The sequence below is a fragment of the Chaetodon trifascialis genome, chromosome 19, assembly GCF_039877785.1.
Source record: "Chaetodon trifascialis isolate fChaTrf1 chromosome 19, fChaTrf1.hap1, whole genome shotgun sequence".
Taxonomy (NCBI): Eukaryota; Metazoa; Chordata; class Actinopteri; order Chaetodontiformes; family Chaetodontidae; genus Chaetodon; species Chaetodon trifascialis.
Window position 1 is genome coordinate 15,011,370 of NC_092074.1, and position 16,260 is coordinate 15,027,629.

The 16,260-nt window shown below is 43.5% G+C and overlaps 1 protein-coding gene across 8 annotated transcripts in view; it reads right to left on the reverse strand.

Annotated features, from left to right (window-relative positions):
• utrn (utrophin) overlaps positions 1-16,260 on the reverse strand; it is a 173,584-nt gene that overhangs the window by 16,188 nt on the left and 141,136 nt on the right. For 7 of the 8 annotated variants that reach the window (XM_070987929.1, XM_070987930.1, XM_070987933.1 and 4 more), the window contains 6 exons: positions 15,318-15,484; positions 13,193-13,304; positions 9,552-9,688; positions 4,213-4,251; positions 3,639-3,704; positions 1,292-1,357 (listed from right to left, as the gene is read on the reverse strand). In XM_070987929.1, the coding sequence (XP_070844030.1) occupies positions 1,292-1,357; positions 3,639-3,704; positions 4,213-4,251; positions 9,552-9,688; positions 13,193-13,304; positions 15,318-15,484 (587 nt within the window). The remainder of the gene's footprint in view (positions 1-1,291; positions 1,358-3,638; positions 3,705-4,212; positions 4,252-9,551; positions 9,689-13,192; positions 13,305-15,317; positions 15,485-16,260) is intronic. The other variant, XM_070987931.1, reaches the window with a different exon arrangement.

The following is a 16,260-nucleotide window of genomic DNA, read 5'->3' on the forward strand; positions in this document are numbered from 1 at the left end:
CTCTCCTGCTGCACACTTTTTTGTCTTTCTATTCTTCTGTCCTCCTATTGATCAGCTGAAAACCAGAGAGAGCTTTTACGAGGCCTCAATCGAGCACCTTCACTTTCTAAAGCGCCTTTCTACGCGGCGAGTTCGGATGAAGGTGAAGTTAGGGAGCGGGGGCCCACGTGATGCCCGCACATCAGCAGGGGATGCAACCTACAACACAATGCAGCTGCATGCTTCACTTCATCTTCACTCGGGATTCTCAAAGGTTTTAACCATCTTCCCATGTGCCTTTTCGCTGCCGTGTTGTATTGCCCTTTTTTTTTTTTTTAAGAATTTTATTTTTAAAATCCCAAAACTTGTTTTCCCTTTCCTGTGCCGTGCGGGGAATCTGTTTGCTCTCCAGGTGAACACTTTTCAGCACTTCTGAAAACACTTTTTGACTTTGCGCTACTTGAAATTGAAATAAAAAAAAAAAAATCTTCGGCACAAATTCATTTCACACATGCATACACACACTGCTAATTCCCAAATCTATGATGATGATCTAAGATCGGGGAAATGTTGAGATCTACAAGTGTCTCATCAAAACAGGCGATCAGAACGAAAACTAATTCCCCCCAGAGTCAAGACCGCAGTGACAAGTGTCTGCTTGTGTGTGTGTGCGCTTCCATTTGAACACGCATGTTAGTGTGTCCATGAGCTCAGAGGGCGTTTGAACCTCACGAGCTCATTTCCCCGATTAGGATCTCGGCTGGGAAAAGGGACAAATACACCCTTCAACTCGAATGGACACACAGACACACGCAAAGACATACACAGACACACACACACACTATCAGGAAATCCTACGCTCGTGCTCCTCATCAACTCTTCCCCCCTTTTTTTGTGATTTCTTCTTTTTCACCTTTCATCTCCTCTGATCAAAGATAACTGGCCATTATCAGAGATCCTGAAAGCAATCACTCTCACTCCATTACAGTCCTGTCCTTCCCGCTGTATTACACCACACCCCGGTGTCTTTTTCCCCTCGCTCCACACTTCTTCTGCTCTCTCAAAACCTTTCCCAAATCTCACACACCCTCTCTTGATCTCTTTCCAGGAATGTGGAAAGCCACCTTGTTATTTCTTTGGCTGGTTTTGATGCAGTGAAAGCAGGGGAGGCAACTTTTTGGGCTGCAGTATAAAGAAATATGAACAAACATGAGCAGCGTTTCACTTGACTTTTGGTTGGAACACATTAGAGATGCTTGTATAAATATACACAGAAACTGGAAAAAGTATGTATAAACCAGCAGTGACTTACATGCTTCCTGTGGCCGAGCTGCTGTCTGTCGGCAGAGAGCCGTTGGAGCGCTCCATCTGTGCCAACCTGAGAAAGAAATGCTCATCACTGACTGCAACTTTAATTAGCGGTTAAAAGTGAAGCTTTTCGGCGCTGTCATCGTCTCATCAAGATGCAGAGCGCCGATGTCAACAAATGAGGATCTCCACGCCACAGTAGCACACCAATTAAAATTCAAAGGCTGCAGGTAAGTCTCTAAGCAGGTTAAAAGACAAATGACCTAAGTCATGACCAAACGCAGCAGAGATGTGTGTGGCAGGGGGGCTCTTTAAAATTTTCTGGTCATCGTACATGCAGACAAAGCAGCGATGCTAATGAGGCCGGTTCGTCAGATCAAAGCATGTATTTGCCGAACTCTGGAAGAGAGAGGCGGAGGGATTGTCCAGCAGATTAAGAACACGAGCCACACTCTCAACTTCAGGGTGAAATTGAACTCTGACAGAATATGGCCAGAGGGAGATATTTAAAGTTATAATTCTGCGGGCGACATCTCATCATCACGTGCATTTTTCCCATGCAAATCTATAAGCTGCACTATAATCCACAGTGTCAGCGTCTGCATTTCAGTTAAGATTGCTATTCACAGGGCTCATGTCTGTGTCATTGCTGATAAAACAATGCAGCCAGGAACACTGAGCGAAGGTTAATGGTGTGTGACCAGTGGAAGGTTACGGGCCAGACAGAGCAGGGCTGCGTCAGAAGACCCTTCGTGATTAAAGCTGTGTGTGGAAGGACGCGCCGGGCTCTGTTTTGACACAAGCAACCCTTGTCCGCTTTAGAAAAGATAAGCTTCAGACTGATTAAAGATTCGTTCAAGGGGCAGGAAGGGATTTGTGCAAGTGTGGGATCTCAATATTCAGACTTATCGTAAAAATCAAACATGGCGGGTTTTCAATCTCAGTGCAGGAGCGACACCAACTCGGTGATGTTGGTGGTGATTAACTGCAGATCACACGCTGTGGCCACTGGTGTGCTGGTGTGCACAGCAGGATCATTTGAAGGGGGCGGCTGAAAACAGCCATCGGGCCGGTCTGCTGCGACTCTGATCTTGGCAGCAAATCCACGATGTCCCCAGCCAAAGAGGTGGGTGGCTGCATGTTTTCGGAGTTCACTCACCGAGCGGATTTTTGACAGTCGTCTGAAGCTTAACGTATGCGAACTCCAGAAAATAAAAAGCAGACACACAATGTTTAAAGAGTGTATTTTATGGTTGTTGTTGTTTGTACCTTCCCTGAAACCAAACGATAAAAAATACTGCTAAAACATGACACTTCTTCTGCAACAACAGCACATTCCCACTGCATCCAAGGTTCATCATACTCTGCAATATTTACTGTCTAGGACTGCAGTGTATCCCACTACGCATAATTTAAAAAGTTTAGGATTCTGTATCTAAAGTTACTCTGAACTTGTGAGGAGCATTCATTTATACAGATTATTGGTCATGACAGAAGATACTGTTGATTGTGTTGCTGTCTGAGGGCAAACTGGAGAATAACTTCTTTCACTTGTCTAGAATTGCATGGTGAAGCAGGTCTCAAAATTACCCCTTCAAAACATAAATGAGAAGCAAAGTGCTTTTTTTCTCCACATTTAGTAGTAAACATGCAATCTTTCTTTCTGTTTTTGTAATGTCTCAGCTCAATAGAGCAAGTTGATATTCTCGAAAGAGGTTTCTTGACAGATATCGGCGAACGTGCTTTGTTTGATTCTTTCAAAAAGTGTCAATTTAAGACCTGCTTCACATATAAATAAAAAGAATAAATAGCAGGAGTATAAAAGGCTGTTCTCTACAATAAATGCCTCCCCTTAAAGAAGCATAAGAGCAATAATAATGGCATCATTTGGAGTTACGTTTACGGTACAGGTAGCTCAACAACTCCATAAATGCTCTCTTTAGACATCGTGCTACATGCGCATCTAATCAGGTCTTTGGTTTTCATTTGATTGTATATCATTTTACAACAAATCACATATATTTCCAAAGTATAATACAGTATTTTTCATTATTTCCAGGCAGCGACTAGTTTCCATTTATCTCACCATTCCGGTTGAGCATCATCATCATCATCTCTGTGTTTACTGCATGCATCCAAAGAAAGATCACTGCTGTGTTGTAATGCAGTTTAAGTACAGACTGAAATCAAGTGCTCCTTATGTGAATAAGCTGAAATTTGCAAAAGGATTGAAACAGTCCTTTAAAGGTATAAAGAATTTTACATGTGCATCATTTTAACACGGTTAGCAGGTCTTTCTATGTGTGCTTTGTGGCGGGATGAGATGATGATTGGGGAATGCATGACGTTACCTGCTGGCATACTGCTCTATCCTGGAGTGGGTGTCATCATGAGAGAGCTGAGGTGACTGGGACAGCCTGGAAATGAATGGGGTAATGGAGATGAATGAGATTCAGCATGCTCACACAACCTCATTAACACAAAGAGATTCACGGGCTCATGCGCACGCTCGTTCACACGTACACACACACACATACACACACAACCTAATGGCCCTTCACAACATCACCTAGAAAACAAATCTGATGATCCTAGAAAGAGAAATAGGAGAGCAGGATGATCTACGCAGCGGTTGGATGGTTTTTGACAGCTGCTGCAGAGATGAGCAACTGAATGCTAGTTGGATGCTTTTAGAGAGGAGAAGGTGATGGTGAGGAGACAGTGGGTGAGGTTTTTTTTTGTTTTTGGTGCCATGTTCAGCCAGTGGATCAGGCAGCCAGGCAGGCAGACAGGCAGGCAGGCAGGCAACATGCAGTGGAGGACTTTAGGGGGGAGGTGAGTGAGGAGTGAAGGGAGTAAAGGAGGTGTCGTTAAAGGGCATTCCAGTCTGGAGACTTAGGTGTTGCTGGTGGCGTTGATACTCACTCATACTGCTCCGGACACATGCTGATGAGGGTGACGGGACTGTAAGAGAATCGGAGGGAGGGAGGGAGGGAGGGAGGGAGTGGGGGTTAAGGTACCACAACATATTTCAGGGTCAATAGCACTCAGAAACAAAAAAACCACAGCAGGTGGAGGAAGAAGTGGAAGGAGGAGTCTGGCCAACGGCTGAGTGGCTGGACTCCACAGAGAGGGAAGGCATGTGAAGCAGTCACCAATACATACACCACACGTGGTCGTGATTATCCCCTGTGATGTTCTCCGAAACCTGCTTCAGAATACACTCGTGACACAGAAAAGGTGTTGCTTGACAGTCAGTTTTGAAGGGGTCAAGACAGGGGAGTGGACCTGTCAGCAGCACACTGTAATACACCCTGGATGTGTGTGAAGGCTCACACAGAGAAGGCTTGATTCTGTCAGATGCCGCTGTCACACACATTTCCTTTAATTGGTTTTTACAAATCCCCCTGCATATAGAATGCTATGGTCCAAATTTCTTCCTTTTTCTCATTTATTTCCACTAGGATTTACTGAAATAGCACACCAGCAAAAACATACATGGAACCTATTCTGTAGTTAATCTGCTATTGAGCACATTGTGTTATTAACATTAAATTTGGTGTATAAGAAGCCAGCAATTGAAGCTACTTTAGAGTTTTTAGAAATAAAATGTGATGAACCAGGATGCTAAAGGTCTTTTAAAATTTCTGGTTTCTAGTCCGTGACAATCATTGCAGCTATTCTTAGAGACGCAGAGCATAAATTGTTATTTGTAAACAAATGGGACGCCCTCTTATCTCAAACACTTGAAGACATGTGTTGTTTTCATGGAGGAGGCTGGCTAGAAATTGGCAAGATAACGGCTGAGGATGACATTCTTTCACCTCGCACTTTTGCTCACGAAGGAGGGAGAGAAAGGAGGGAAAGTCGGGGGGAGAGGAGCCACGTGGCGGCTCTACTTCTCGCAGCGGGGCAGCCAGTGTAGTCACACTTCTGTAGCTGTGAGGAGAATTTGAAATGCGGCAGGGGATTCAGACGGAAACGAGAGAGGCGGAGAAAGAAAAAGAGATCAGGGTCGACAGGGCAGACTGAGCTAACTATTCATAGCTGCTGGTGCGGCGTTTCGGGCGCCTGCCGATATCTTTGCCAGAAAGAAGTGTGCTCATGTTGTTTTTTCAGGAGACTGATGTCAGGTTTCATCTTTGCCAAAAACTGATAGCTCCGTGGAGCTTAGATGCTTTTTCTTTCAACCACACTTTTCTGATGGGCTTACAATGGCATAATCTGAACCTTCGGGTGGACATGAAAAGAAGTAGCTTGTTGTGGAGACAGAAACACAAGTTAGAGTAAAAGAAGGGAGGGAGAGAGGGGAAATTGGAAATGAAGTGAGGAAAAAAAAATGAGCGAGGGAAAGGTGACTGAAGAAAAGAGAGGGATGGGAGAAATCGTGACAGCGGAGACCTTGGGGAGGATTTGGGGTCTGACAAATGTGGCTGTTGGAACAAGTGTGTTTGGATGGAAGGCTTGTTGTGCTTGTTGAAGTGCAGAGCAGAGCTCACGTTTCACTTCCACTGGTATTGTGCTGAAAGTCTGAGCTGCGGTCAAAATGCATGAGCACAGCGCACCTGCAGCTGAAAACAGCATTCAAAAAAGACCACCATCAGTCACTTTATTGTGAATACCTTAATGTTAATGCCTCAATGTGAAAAGAAGTTGCTTTTCTGTGAGAGTGTGGCCTACTCCATTAAATCTGAGAGCATGTTCAAAATATGAGACAGCAAGGTTATTCTTCAAAATGAGAAAATGAGACACTTCTGCATCTCTGCCTTTTGATTTGCACTGATCTGAATGAGCTCGTGCAGGATGAGTCAAACTCAATTAGGCAGAAAATTCCAAACACACCATCAGTATGAAGACGGTGACATTTTAACAAAGAGTTTCAAAAATCAGAGTCGGTGTCTTGCCTGGTGTAAACAAACGGCAATAAATCTCAGTCAAGCAACAAACACCCACTCACAGGCTGTGGGACCCGTGTTGAAGGGCATGTTTTCTGAAGGAGCTGGGTCAAATAAAGCTACCAAACGCAGGACTTGGAGCTCTGTGCTAACGTCTTTTATGACATATTTGTGTGCTGGTAAACAACATATTGGTGAATGCCCCGTAAGGTTCCTAAAAATCAATTTAGCCCGTCACGCTGTGGTCGTAACTGTCACATTTAGCACCGGTTCTCTCGGCGCTCCCTGTCCTCCGTTTGCTCTGTCAGGGGTAAAAGACCATCTGCACATGCTGACACCTCTACCTGTCTGTCAGAGAGACAGCTAGAGGGCTGGAAAGGGAAACATGTGGTGTGTGTACGTGAGCAAGCGCAGGATACAGATGCACATTGAGAGAGACGCTCCCCTGTTTTCATCCTGTGTGTGGATATCAGAGGAAACACATGGGAGCTCTTGTATGCATTTGTATGTACTGTGTATGATTTGAAATTTAAGTAGACAATTTGGAGGCAAAGAATCATCTTACATGTAATGTACCTGACAGCTAAGAGGAGTATCATTTACTGCAAACCAGTTTCTTCATACAGCACAGTGCATACATCGTCTCATTGCTAAATATGAGACAAACTGCTGTGCGGCTGTTGTCTTTTTAATGTTTTAATGTACACTGAGGGTGGCTTTGCTGAAAATGAGACTTTGTTACTGTCTTCAGGATCAACATTCGCCCCCATCATCGCAAACCTGTAAGATTTAGCCACCGATTTTCACGTCCCTGATCAAAACCATTAACCTCTCAAGTGGGCCTACTGCGGCAGAGACTCGTCTCCTCTATCTGGTTACATAGGGTAAAAACACTGAGGGAGAAACATTAGAATGGTTCTTTCACATTATCAAATATGGCTATGACGAATCAACAATCCTATCTGCCGTGAAATGAAGCGAAGATACAAGTGGGAGGTGAGAGTAGGTGGTGTTTTGCTCTCTCAAGGTGGAAAGAAACAGAGTGGGTGGAATTAAAAAAGAGGAGCGATGATACAAAAGTGGAAAGGAGAGAGACGGCGAGTGAGTGCATTAGGGAGAGCAATTATACAGCAGACAATCTAATTTTCTCTCCTGCTGCTACAGTACTTTAAAAATTACAACTTCTAAGAAGTTTGCTTTGTCGGGACGACGAATAGAGCCTGACAATGCATTAAAGAGGGCTAGGAGGAGGTATTTAAAAATGATATCTCTTAATATTGTTAAAAATTGGACCCAGGAAAACATTAAGCATGATATCCAGGATGATGTTAGTAGTTTTTTTTGTTTGTTTTTTTTCAGTTGACCGGTTTATCAGATTTGTATTAGATGCAGAGAAATCTGCCGTATATTCGATATTTTGAAGTTGGAAAATGTGGAGCAATCAAATTTTATTTCAACAAACATGGCATCAAACGTTATGATGTTTACCTAATCTGTATAATTCTTCTTTTCAAGCTGGGATCAAGACCTCATTCCAATTACAGAAAAAATCCATTTCAATTTAGGTCACAGTGTTCATTTTAGTGACTTGGAGATGGCAAAAGCCACTAAACCGTGACAACATACTGTAGGTCTAAAATGAATGTGGTGTGCTGAGCATTTCTTAACACTTAGTGTATGTTTGAGCCAAATCTCAGACAGTCTAAAAGCAAAAAAATGCACCTTGAGGCTTATTTCTGCAAATAAACCTGTTAACAGTGTACTCAAGCCTGTGGCAACATGTGGATAGCCCATGGCTCACAGGAGAGAACTAATGCAGTAAAGGAAAATGACCATAAAATAGTCCTAAAGTCTCTATTCCCTTCTGCCCTATTTTGAAAAGAGCTCTGTGTGTTGCCACAATTCCTCTGTCTTTAGGGGCATTTATCAGACAGGCATCTCTGCAGGAGTCATTTTTCAGAGAGGAAGAGAAGTGAGAATGGAACGAGGCAGGGGGTGAGGAGGAGGATGGGCAAGGATGGGAGGGATGAAAGGGGGAGCGCAATCCATCTGAGAGGCGGCTGTGTGCAGCTGGACGCTGGAGGAAAATCTATCGCCAAGTGAACAGGTGAGTCACTGTGAGTGCACGCGCGAGCATCTGTGAGGGTTTCTGGTGATTGCAAGGTGCGAAACTCCACTGTTCGAAAATAAGACCGCATGAGTGGGAGATGTCCCGCTCCGACAGAAATACAATACAGAAATACTGAAAGGCAGAGAAAAGGAGACAACAGACAAATAGATGGAAAAAATGTAGTGGGAACACTGAAATGAGTCACAAAGAGCGACAGCCTCAGAGCGCACGGGGCAAGAGGGCTGGCGTTCGAAACGGGCCACAAGTCAGACGCGGACTCCACAGGGGAGGATGAGGAGCTCGCCTGGGGGCGTCTGCATAATGTGGGCCTGGTTAAATGGCTCTCCAGGGGGATTTACGGTGGACAGAAGCAGGGACATAAATCAGACATAGTCACTAGGGCAGGTGCTGCAGACTGAAGATCTACAGCGCAGCGACGGCACCTGGACCAACAGGTAAATAAACACATGAGCTGAGTGGGGAATTAACACTCACACACTGTAGCGCAGGTGTATGTGAGTGAGAGTGTCAGGCATGATATCTTTATGACGGAGTGAGAGAAAGGATACTTAGTCAATTTTACAAGTCAAACTCAGTGATGGGGAGCACCATTTAGCTGTATTTAGTCGTACTGTGTGGCTCTTGAGAAGCTTTGTCAAGTCTAGGATATTAATATTAGTGTTATCAGTCGGGTCCCTGAGACTAGAAAGTGGTGAATGAAGCCTAAGTGACAAACTGGGAACAAGCGGGGCTGCTTTGTCACAAGCTGCATGTATTTGAGGACTCATTTTAAACAAGGGAGCATGTACATAAAATGTGATTTGGGGTGATGAGCTGACCTCGACCATTAGCTTGTGCTTCATGGCAGCTAGCAGAGCAATAGGAGGGGCGTGTTTGGATGTTGGTTGGCAAAAATGTTATTTACTTCCTCTTTCTTTTGATGTAACAGGATCCTTCTACCCTGACTGGAGCACCGTACTGCGTACTGCGTTTTTGCTACCCCACGCCCACTTTTGATTTCAATCCCTGTTGTAGCCAACTATTCCATTACGTTCACATTCACATTACTGAAACTAAAGACACTCTACTTTTCCTTTTACTGTGACTTTAAGAGATTTTTAGACAGCTGCAAGACATTGTGATGCATGATAAACAAAAATGGATTCTGCTTCTGGTTCAGATATTAACCTAGAAAGAGTCTTTTAGCTAATCAGATTTGAATACTGATCTGTTCATAAAGACGCCCAAGTGCTACTTACGTCTCCATGTTGTCGCCCTCTAGAACCGTCTGGACTGGGAGGTAACCGAGCCGGGGATGTTTGGCAAAGTACTTCTTCGATCTGAATTTGTTCTTCAGCACTTTGGTGAAATCACGCATGTCCTCGCCCGATGTCGTCTACGAGAAAGACAAAGAGACAGGGAAAGTTTGGGTGTTATTTATTAGAATGAGTGTGTGTGTCTTTATGTACTTCCACGCTTTCTTGTGCACACACACCGTAAGCGGCAGACGCATTTGTGTGGAAGAGACTGTGTTTTGTTAATTAGATACTTAGCAAAGGTGTTCCTCCTGCAGAAGCGGCTTCTGCCTTGCAAGCAAACAACAAATTACCACAACAACCTGACCAGAGGGGGAGAAAATCCCTTTTCAGAGGATTCACACAACCACTGCAAAACACACACATACACACACACCAACATACAGACAAATATACCACTTCCACACTCGACAGATATGCGTAAATGAACAGGCTCTATTGAGTTCACTTGGCTTATTGGCTAATCCACACAATTTAAGATGGTAGCTTAAGCAAACCAACAGCAATTACGGCACAATTATACTAAAGCTGGAGGAGAATTTGTGCAAGTTTAGACGTGCGCGCGTATGTATGCAAGCTTCTTCCTGTGTTGCTTCACAGATGTGCTTTTTTTCTTTTGCCTTGATTATATGGTGACAATGTGGACATAGACAGGAAAGAGTGAGAGAGAGCGAAGGTGTTTATTTCATGCAACAAAGGTCCTGAGCTGGAATGAATCTGCTGAAGTTACTGAGTGCACCATAAACATGCTCCCTGATGTATTGACAACAGAACGGTGCTGGAGGGCCCAGTCACAATCGACCTCCAACAACACCTCCACTTAGGAACGGCAAAAACATTGAAATGAAAGTAATCAATACAGCACAGCACCAAATTTGGTTTCTTTGATAACAGTGACAAAGCCCATTGGGACTGTGAAAATGCCACTCCCATAAAAATGAAAAACTAATAAAAAAAAGAGATTGTGGCCATAAAATAAACAGCATGACAAAGATAAAAGACGGAATCGTATTAAATGACTGTCCCGAGTCTCACAAAAGTCACCAGCAATCTTTAACCTTCTGCAAAATCTGTTTTTTGCAGCATCATTATTCAGTATAGACTTCATATTTTCAAAGGTATAAAATTGAACCACAATTTGGTTTGAGCACAGGGAGCAGAGTAAATATGATTATGTATGAAAGTGATATTTTCAGAGGAACCAGCAGAGAAACAATAAAGAAAAGAAAAAAACTTCAAAGTTGAGTTTGCAGGATTTAAAATGGCACAATAAGTTGATTCAGCTGAGTTTTCATTTGATTTCCCTCTGGCAGGAATTACAGATTTGGGTCTTGAATCCATTGAACAGCTCGGAACTGCTGGATTGGAGTGATTTCTTTCCAGTTTACAGTATTTTGCAGCAGAATACAGCTGCGTTAAGTCTGACAGGCGAAGTTTCACATGACATCACCGCTGCTCAATGTTTTTCTTCCTTTTGTTCTACAGCCATTTCACTATTGATCTCACTGTAATGTATGCTTAGGGTCATTGTTCGAGCTATTGTACCAGTCTCAGGTGTTTGGCACTGTCAAGCAAGCGGCCCTCAATAATCTGCTTGCATTTGGCTCCAATCAGCGTTCCCTTTATCCTCACACGTCTTCCAGCTGTTTGTGCTGAAAAGCCTGTGGACAGTGTGCTGCTGTCACAGCCATTCTTCAAAGCAGTGATGGTGATAAGTTACGACTGCTTTCTGGCAGCCAGAGCTTAACATCGTGGCTGATAAGTTCAAATATTCATTTAATCAGCGGATACAATGTTTTGCCTTCTGCTCTCACTCAGGACTTTTTGCAGCTTCCAGGCTGCTGTCATGAGTCTCCCTTTTCTGCCAAACACCAGACTTCTGTCTCGCTGACTCTTGTCCCTTCTAGCGAGATCTGCCATTATAGCTGTTTTATCAGGTTCTAACGTTCACGATCACATCTAACCGGAGTCTGTCCTGGTTAGCGGCTCAGGCAGTTGGGCGACAAGCTCGAAGAGAGTCTAGGAGAGTCTAATGACATCGTTATCGCGCTTCTACAAAATACATTGACAAATGTAGGTGGACACAAATCGGATGTTTAATCAATTGAAGTGACCACAGAGCAGGTCCAGTTACCTTAGCCATAACTGTGTCTTATACATACGAGACATACTTTCATTTTACGGGGATGTGTGAGGATCATTATGAAAAAATCCAAATAAAATCCACTTTGACTTTCAGATGTGACAAAACAAAAAGATCAGAGAAAAAGTTTCATCTCTTCTGAAGTTTATTTCTTCCTTTCCTTAGAGTTGGCGATCAGCAAACTCCTGAGTGATTAACGTACCCTATAGACGCCTAATAACCTTTAAGAGACGTTCTAAGCGTTTGTCGCTGCAGCAAAGCTGAAAATAAGATAAGGTTTTTTTCAGTGTTGGGGCAGGCAGCTGGTGGGCATCTTAACTCAGGGAAGAATGATCACTGCTCCCTACAGCTACTCCTCCAAAGTCAATATCTATCCCATTTGCAAAATTGAAAAAGCAAATTAAAAGACAGAAATGAGAAACGTCTCCATCCGAGTCACTCAAAGTTTGACGTTAAGCAATATTGAAAGGAGTTGGCCCACAAGTGTGCGATCCTAATTGAGAAAGAGAGCAATGTTCAATTTCACCAAGCTCCCCCTTTTCCAATATTCTTCTCTCTGCGTAGTAGTAAAGTGAAATATTGCTTTCTGGCAGAAATGATAAAAAAGACCTTAGAGAGCCATGAGTATTTTACCGTTTGTTCGTGTAAATTCAAATTAAGCCAGAGGTCTGTCGGGAGGGTTGATTGTGGAACAAGTAGGAGAAATCAACTGCATGGGACGCAGGAAGCAGAAGCAAGGCACACGAGTAATATTAATCACAGTGAGGGAACACAAATTTGTTTACACAGTCACATAATGGAGACTCATTTCCCAGCTGTGGACAAAAAGCAAGCCCCCACAAGGCAAACCATTCAGTATTAGGGCTCAGATTTGGATCTTGGTTAAAGTGAGATGTGAACCGGTGAAGGGGTTGGAGTCAGAATGCACCCGTTACGGTTAAAGTTAGAGTGTGAAACCAACAATAATATTTTCAACAGCAATGTGCTCACTCCTGTTTAAACACGCGCAAACAAAGGCTCATACAGAAATGTTTTTTTCTGAGGTTGGTGTGGAAGAACTTGACTCCACCCCAGTTGATCTAAGAGTCCTGACCTTTAGGGTAAATTGGAATGCAGACTGTGAGCAAGGCCTTAGTGGGTGTTCAGACAGAAAATAGCATTAAAAAAATGCAGGGGGCTACGTTTGGTTTAGATACTAGTGAGAAAATCAAGACTTAGAGCGACCACCGAATTTTAAAAAATATTTATAAATTAAAATATCACCACATATTTACTCCAAGGAAATACAATTAAACTGAAAATCAGTATAAATGTGTCGCTCTAATTACTAAAGTCTGCAATGTGAATGTGAGTTTCCATTTAATGGATGAGAGGAGACTGCAAGACATGAGACGAGCTGCTGAACAACGTGTGTGTCTGTCTGTGTGTGTGTGTCCCTCACCGGTGTACAGTACTCCACCATGGGGTAGTTGAGCTTGTGGCCCTTGGCGGTGCGCCCAGAAAAGAAGCAGCTCTGACACACGTCGTAGTTGAAATGCTTCAGACTGCGATACCTAGAGAGAGAGCAGAGGAGAGAAAGGGAGGTGAAAAGTGAGATAAGTTGACTTGGGAAGTAAAGTAGATGTCACTTGCTTGTCCTCAGGGTGTGTGTGTGTGTGTGTGTGTGTGTGTGTGTGTGTGTGTGTGTGTGTGTGTGTGGGCACAAGTGAGCACATATGTAGCCCTACAACTTGACTCATCTCCAGGCTACACTGGGCCTCCTGGAGAGCTGCTGATTTCCACTGTCACTCAGTCACACAACACTCCATGTGCACATGTTAACACACACACACATACACACAGACAGACAGACACACACACACACACACACACACTAAAAATCTTCTCAATATGCTGACAGTGTGACAGACAGTTGGATTTCCACCAAAACACAACAATGTGACAACAACTGTCAAGGATGTTGTCCTCAGCAGAAGCTGTAGCCACGAGGCCATTTAACAGCTAAATTGAGACAGGAGCCATTCAGACGTAATAGCTTAAGTCTTTTATCTTTCTCTCCTCTCCAGTTCTCCCAAGGTTAGCTGACTGATGAGCTACGAGAGAGTGCCATACATCAAAGGATGCAACCGCACACGCGGCACCACCAAGTCAAATGCGCCATTACGCACTGACACGCAGCATATTACCATGAGGAGGGGGCATTAATTCACCTTCACACCAGGAGGTGCTGAGATGGCTCTTAATTAATGACTTTATCCCCCAACAACTTCTTTGGTTAATTATGAAACCTGTATTTCTGGCTGGATTAGGTAATGTCCTCTTAGAGGCTAAAAAGCACTTTTTCTAAAGCACCTTCAAATAATATGACCAAAAAACAAATGAAGGTCAACATCCAATTTTACATTATTAGTCCTACAAATCATCTTAATAACAGAATCAAGGGCTTTTGTCTCATTGGCATTTTGTATCAGAGCAGAGGCCATTAAGTTTAAATTATTGCAGGTCCAACAATGCGAGTAAACATGTAGATGCGACGCGTGATCAGGACAGTTTGCTTGAATGCACGGGAAATGGTGCGTGTTAAATGTGTCTCGGTGGTCTAACTCTTCCACTAATTTGCTGCTGTTGGGGCGACATTAATCAAACGTAAACATATCTGCTGACAAATTATCCTTTCAGTTCAGTGTCTGGATGATCACACGTACCATGCTTGCTTGAAAAAAAAAAAAAAAATGCTGCTACTTACAAGAAGAAAAAAAAAAAATGGAAATCTACAAAACGCCTGCGATGCATTTTCCTTCCTCTTCCTCTCTTGCTCTCTGCCTCTCCCTCCCTCCATCGCTCCCTCTCATCGATCAGTGACAGAACTTGGGAGACGTGTGCTTCATCAAATGTCTGACTGCATTTCTCTTTCTGCTGGCAAAGCAAGGAATCTGAAAGGGACAATCCTGCCACCTGACTTCACTTGGCGTGGTGTTACACGACTCTCCAGCCACAGAAAAAGCTTTTCCCAGCTGAACTGTGAGAAACTGTCAGAGAAAAACTTAATTCTATGATAAATTGACTACAGCTGTTGAGCAGCGACACACATCTTTCTTGACCTGCTGTTCGTATAGAAGTGTGAGATAAGAGCAGGAGCCAACTGAAACAAAGGCAGCTATGGGTGTGTGTTTGTGTGTGCTTGTCAGTCGTGTGCAGTATCAGAGGGAGGTCTGTTATGGATTGTTTGCCAGCCAATCGGCTCTTTGTGAACTTTGTGAATGTGGCTGTGCGCTGCATGTTTGTGTGTACGAGCGTGTTGCTGCATTTGTGACGATGTGTGCATGTTTCACCGCAAACCTCCGGATGGTATTTAGTCAGTGGTGTATCAGCTGTTGACATTTAGATAAATGCCTGCCCTCCAGAGCAGATCTGCCCTTTATGCTCAACCAGCAGAGAACAACCGCCACATTTGGTGTTTGTGTGAGTGGCCTATTACATGTTGCAGACTTGTCTTTTTATTTTGCATGTATGCTTGCAAAAATCCCAAATCAAATGCTCAATCTGGGCACGTGCGTGTGTTTTACCTGAAGCCAACAATAGGACACTCCTTGCAGATATTACACTTGGCCTGATGTTTCGCCGTCTCTGCAGCCGCCACCCTGTGCAGGACAGGGAGCCAAACCATAGACTGGGGCTCCAGACGCATCCAATCCACAAACTGCCTGGGCTCCAGCTCCACCTTATTGGTCACCTGTGCATAAAAGAGGCAGAGCTAATAGTTAGGAGACCTTAAATCAAAAGTTTAGCAACCATGTGAAGTTTACAGTTCCTATAAAAGTTCAACCAACAGTGCTGATAAACTGCACACAATAAGAGAAACGTGCACAACATCATCCGCAGAAATGATTAACAGGCTGTAATTCTCCGCTTGTTACTGAAAACCAAATAAAGATGCAGACAAATTTAAGATGACCATTCATATTAAAGCGACGATTGCCTCAGACGCATTATTGCCCTGAATTGCGGACCAAGACTAAATAACATTTACGAGCTCCTTATTCATGTTTATTGGTTGAAATATCTAACCATAAACATTGATTGATTTTAACACCCTCTCTGCCCTTGTCCTACACGCCCATAGCCTTGCTGTTAGCTAACAGCCGTATTGCTCCATGAAAGTAGCTGTGAAAAACACCCACACACTCCTACTCTTAACTGCGGCTCTAAACTTTTGGAGGTGTAAATGCTTATGCAACCTGTACAACCCCGATTCCCACAAATTGGGACGCTGTGTCAAACAGAATGTGATAATGATGACGGCATTCGGTTTTTATCTATGTTTTAAAACCATCATACCGAAAAGAAGAAACATTACAGGACATTAAAAAAAAAAAACATTCACAAAATATATTTCAGGAGCATCTTTGTTCAACTGCAGATGATAATGAGCCAATTGGAAAAGGCAACATGGGGCGAGAAGCTTTGACATGGCTGTTGTTACCGCCAGACAAATCAAAGACGACCTTT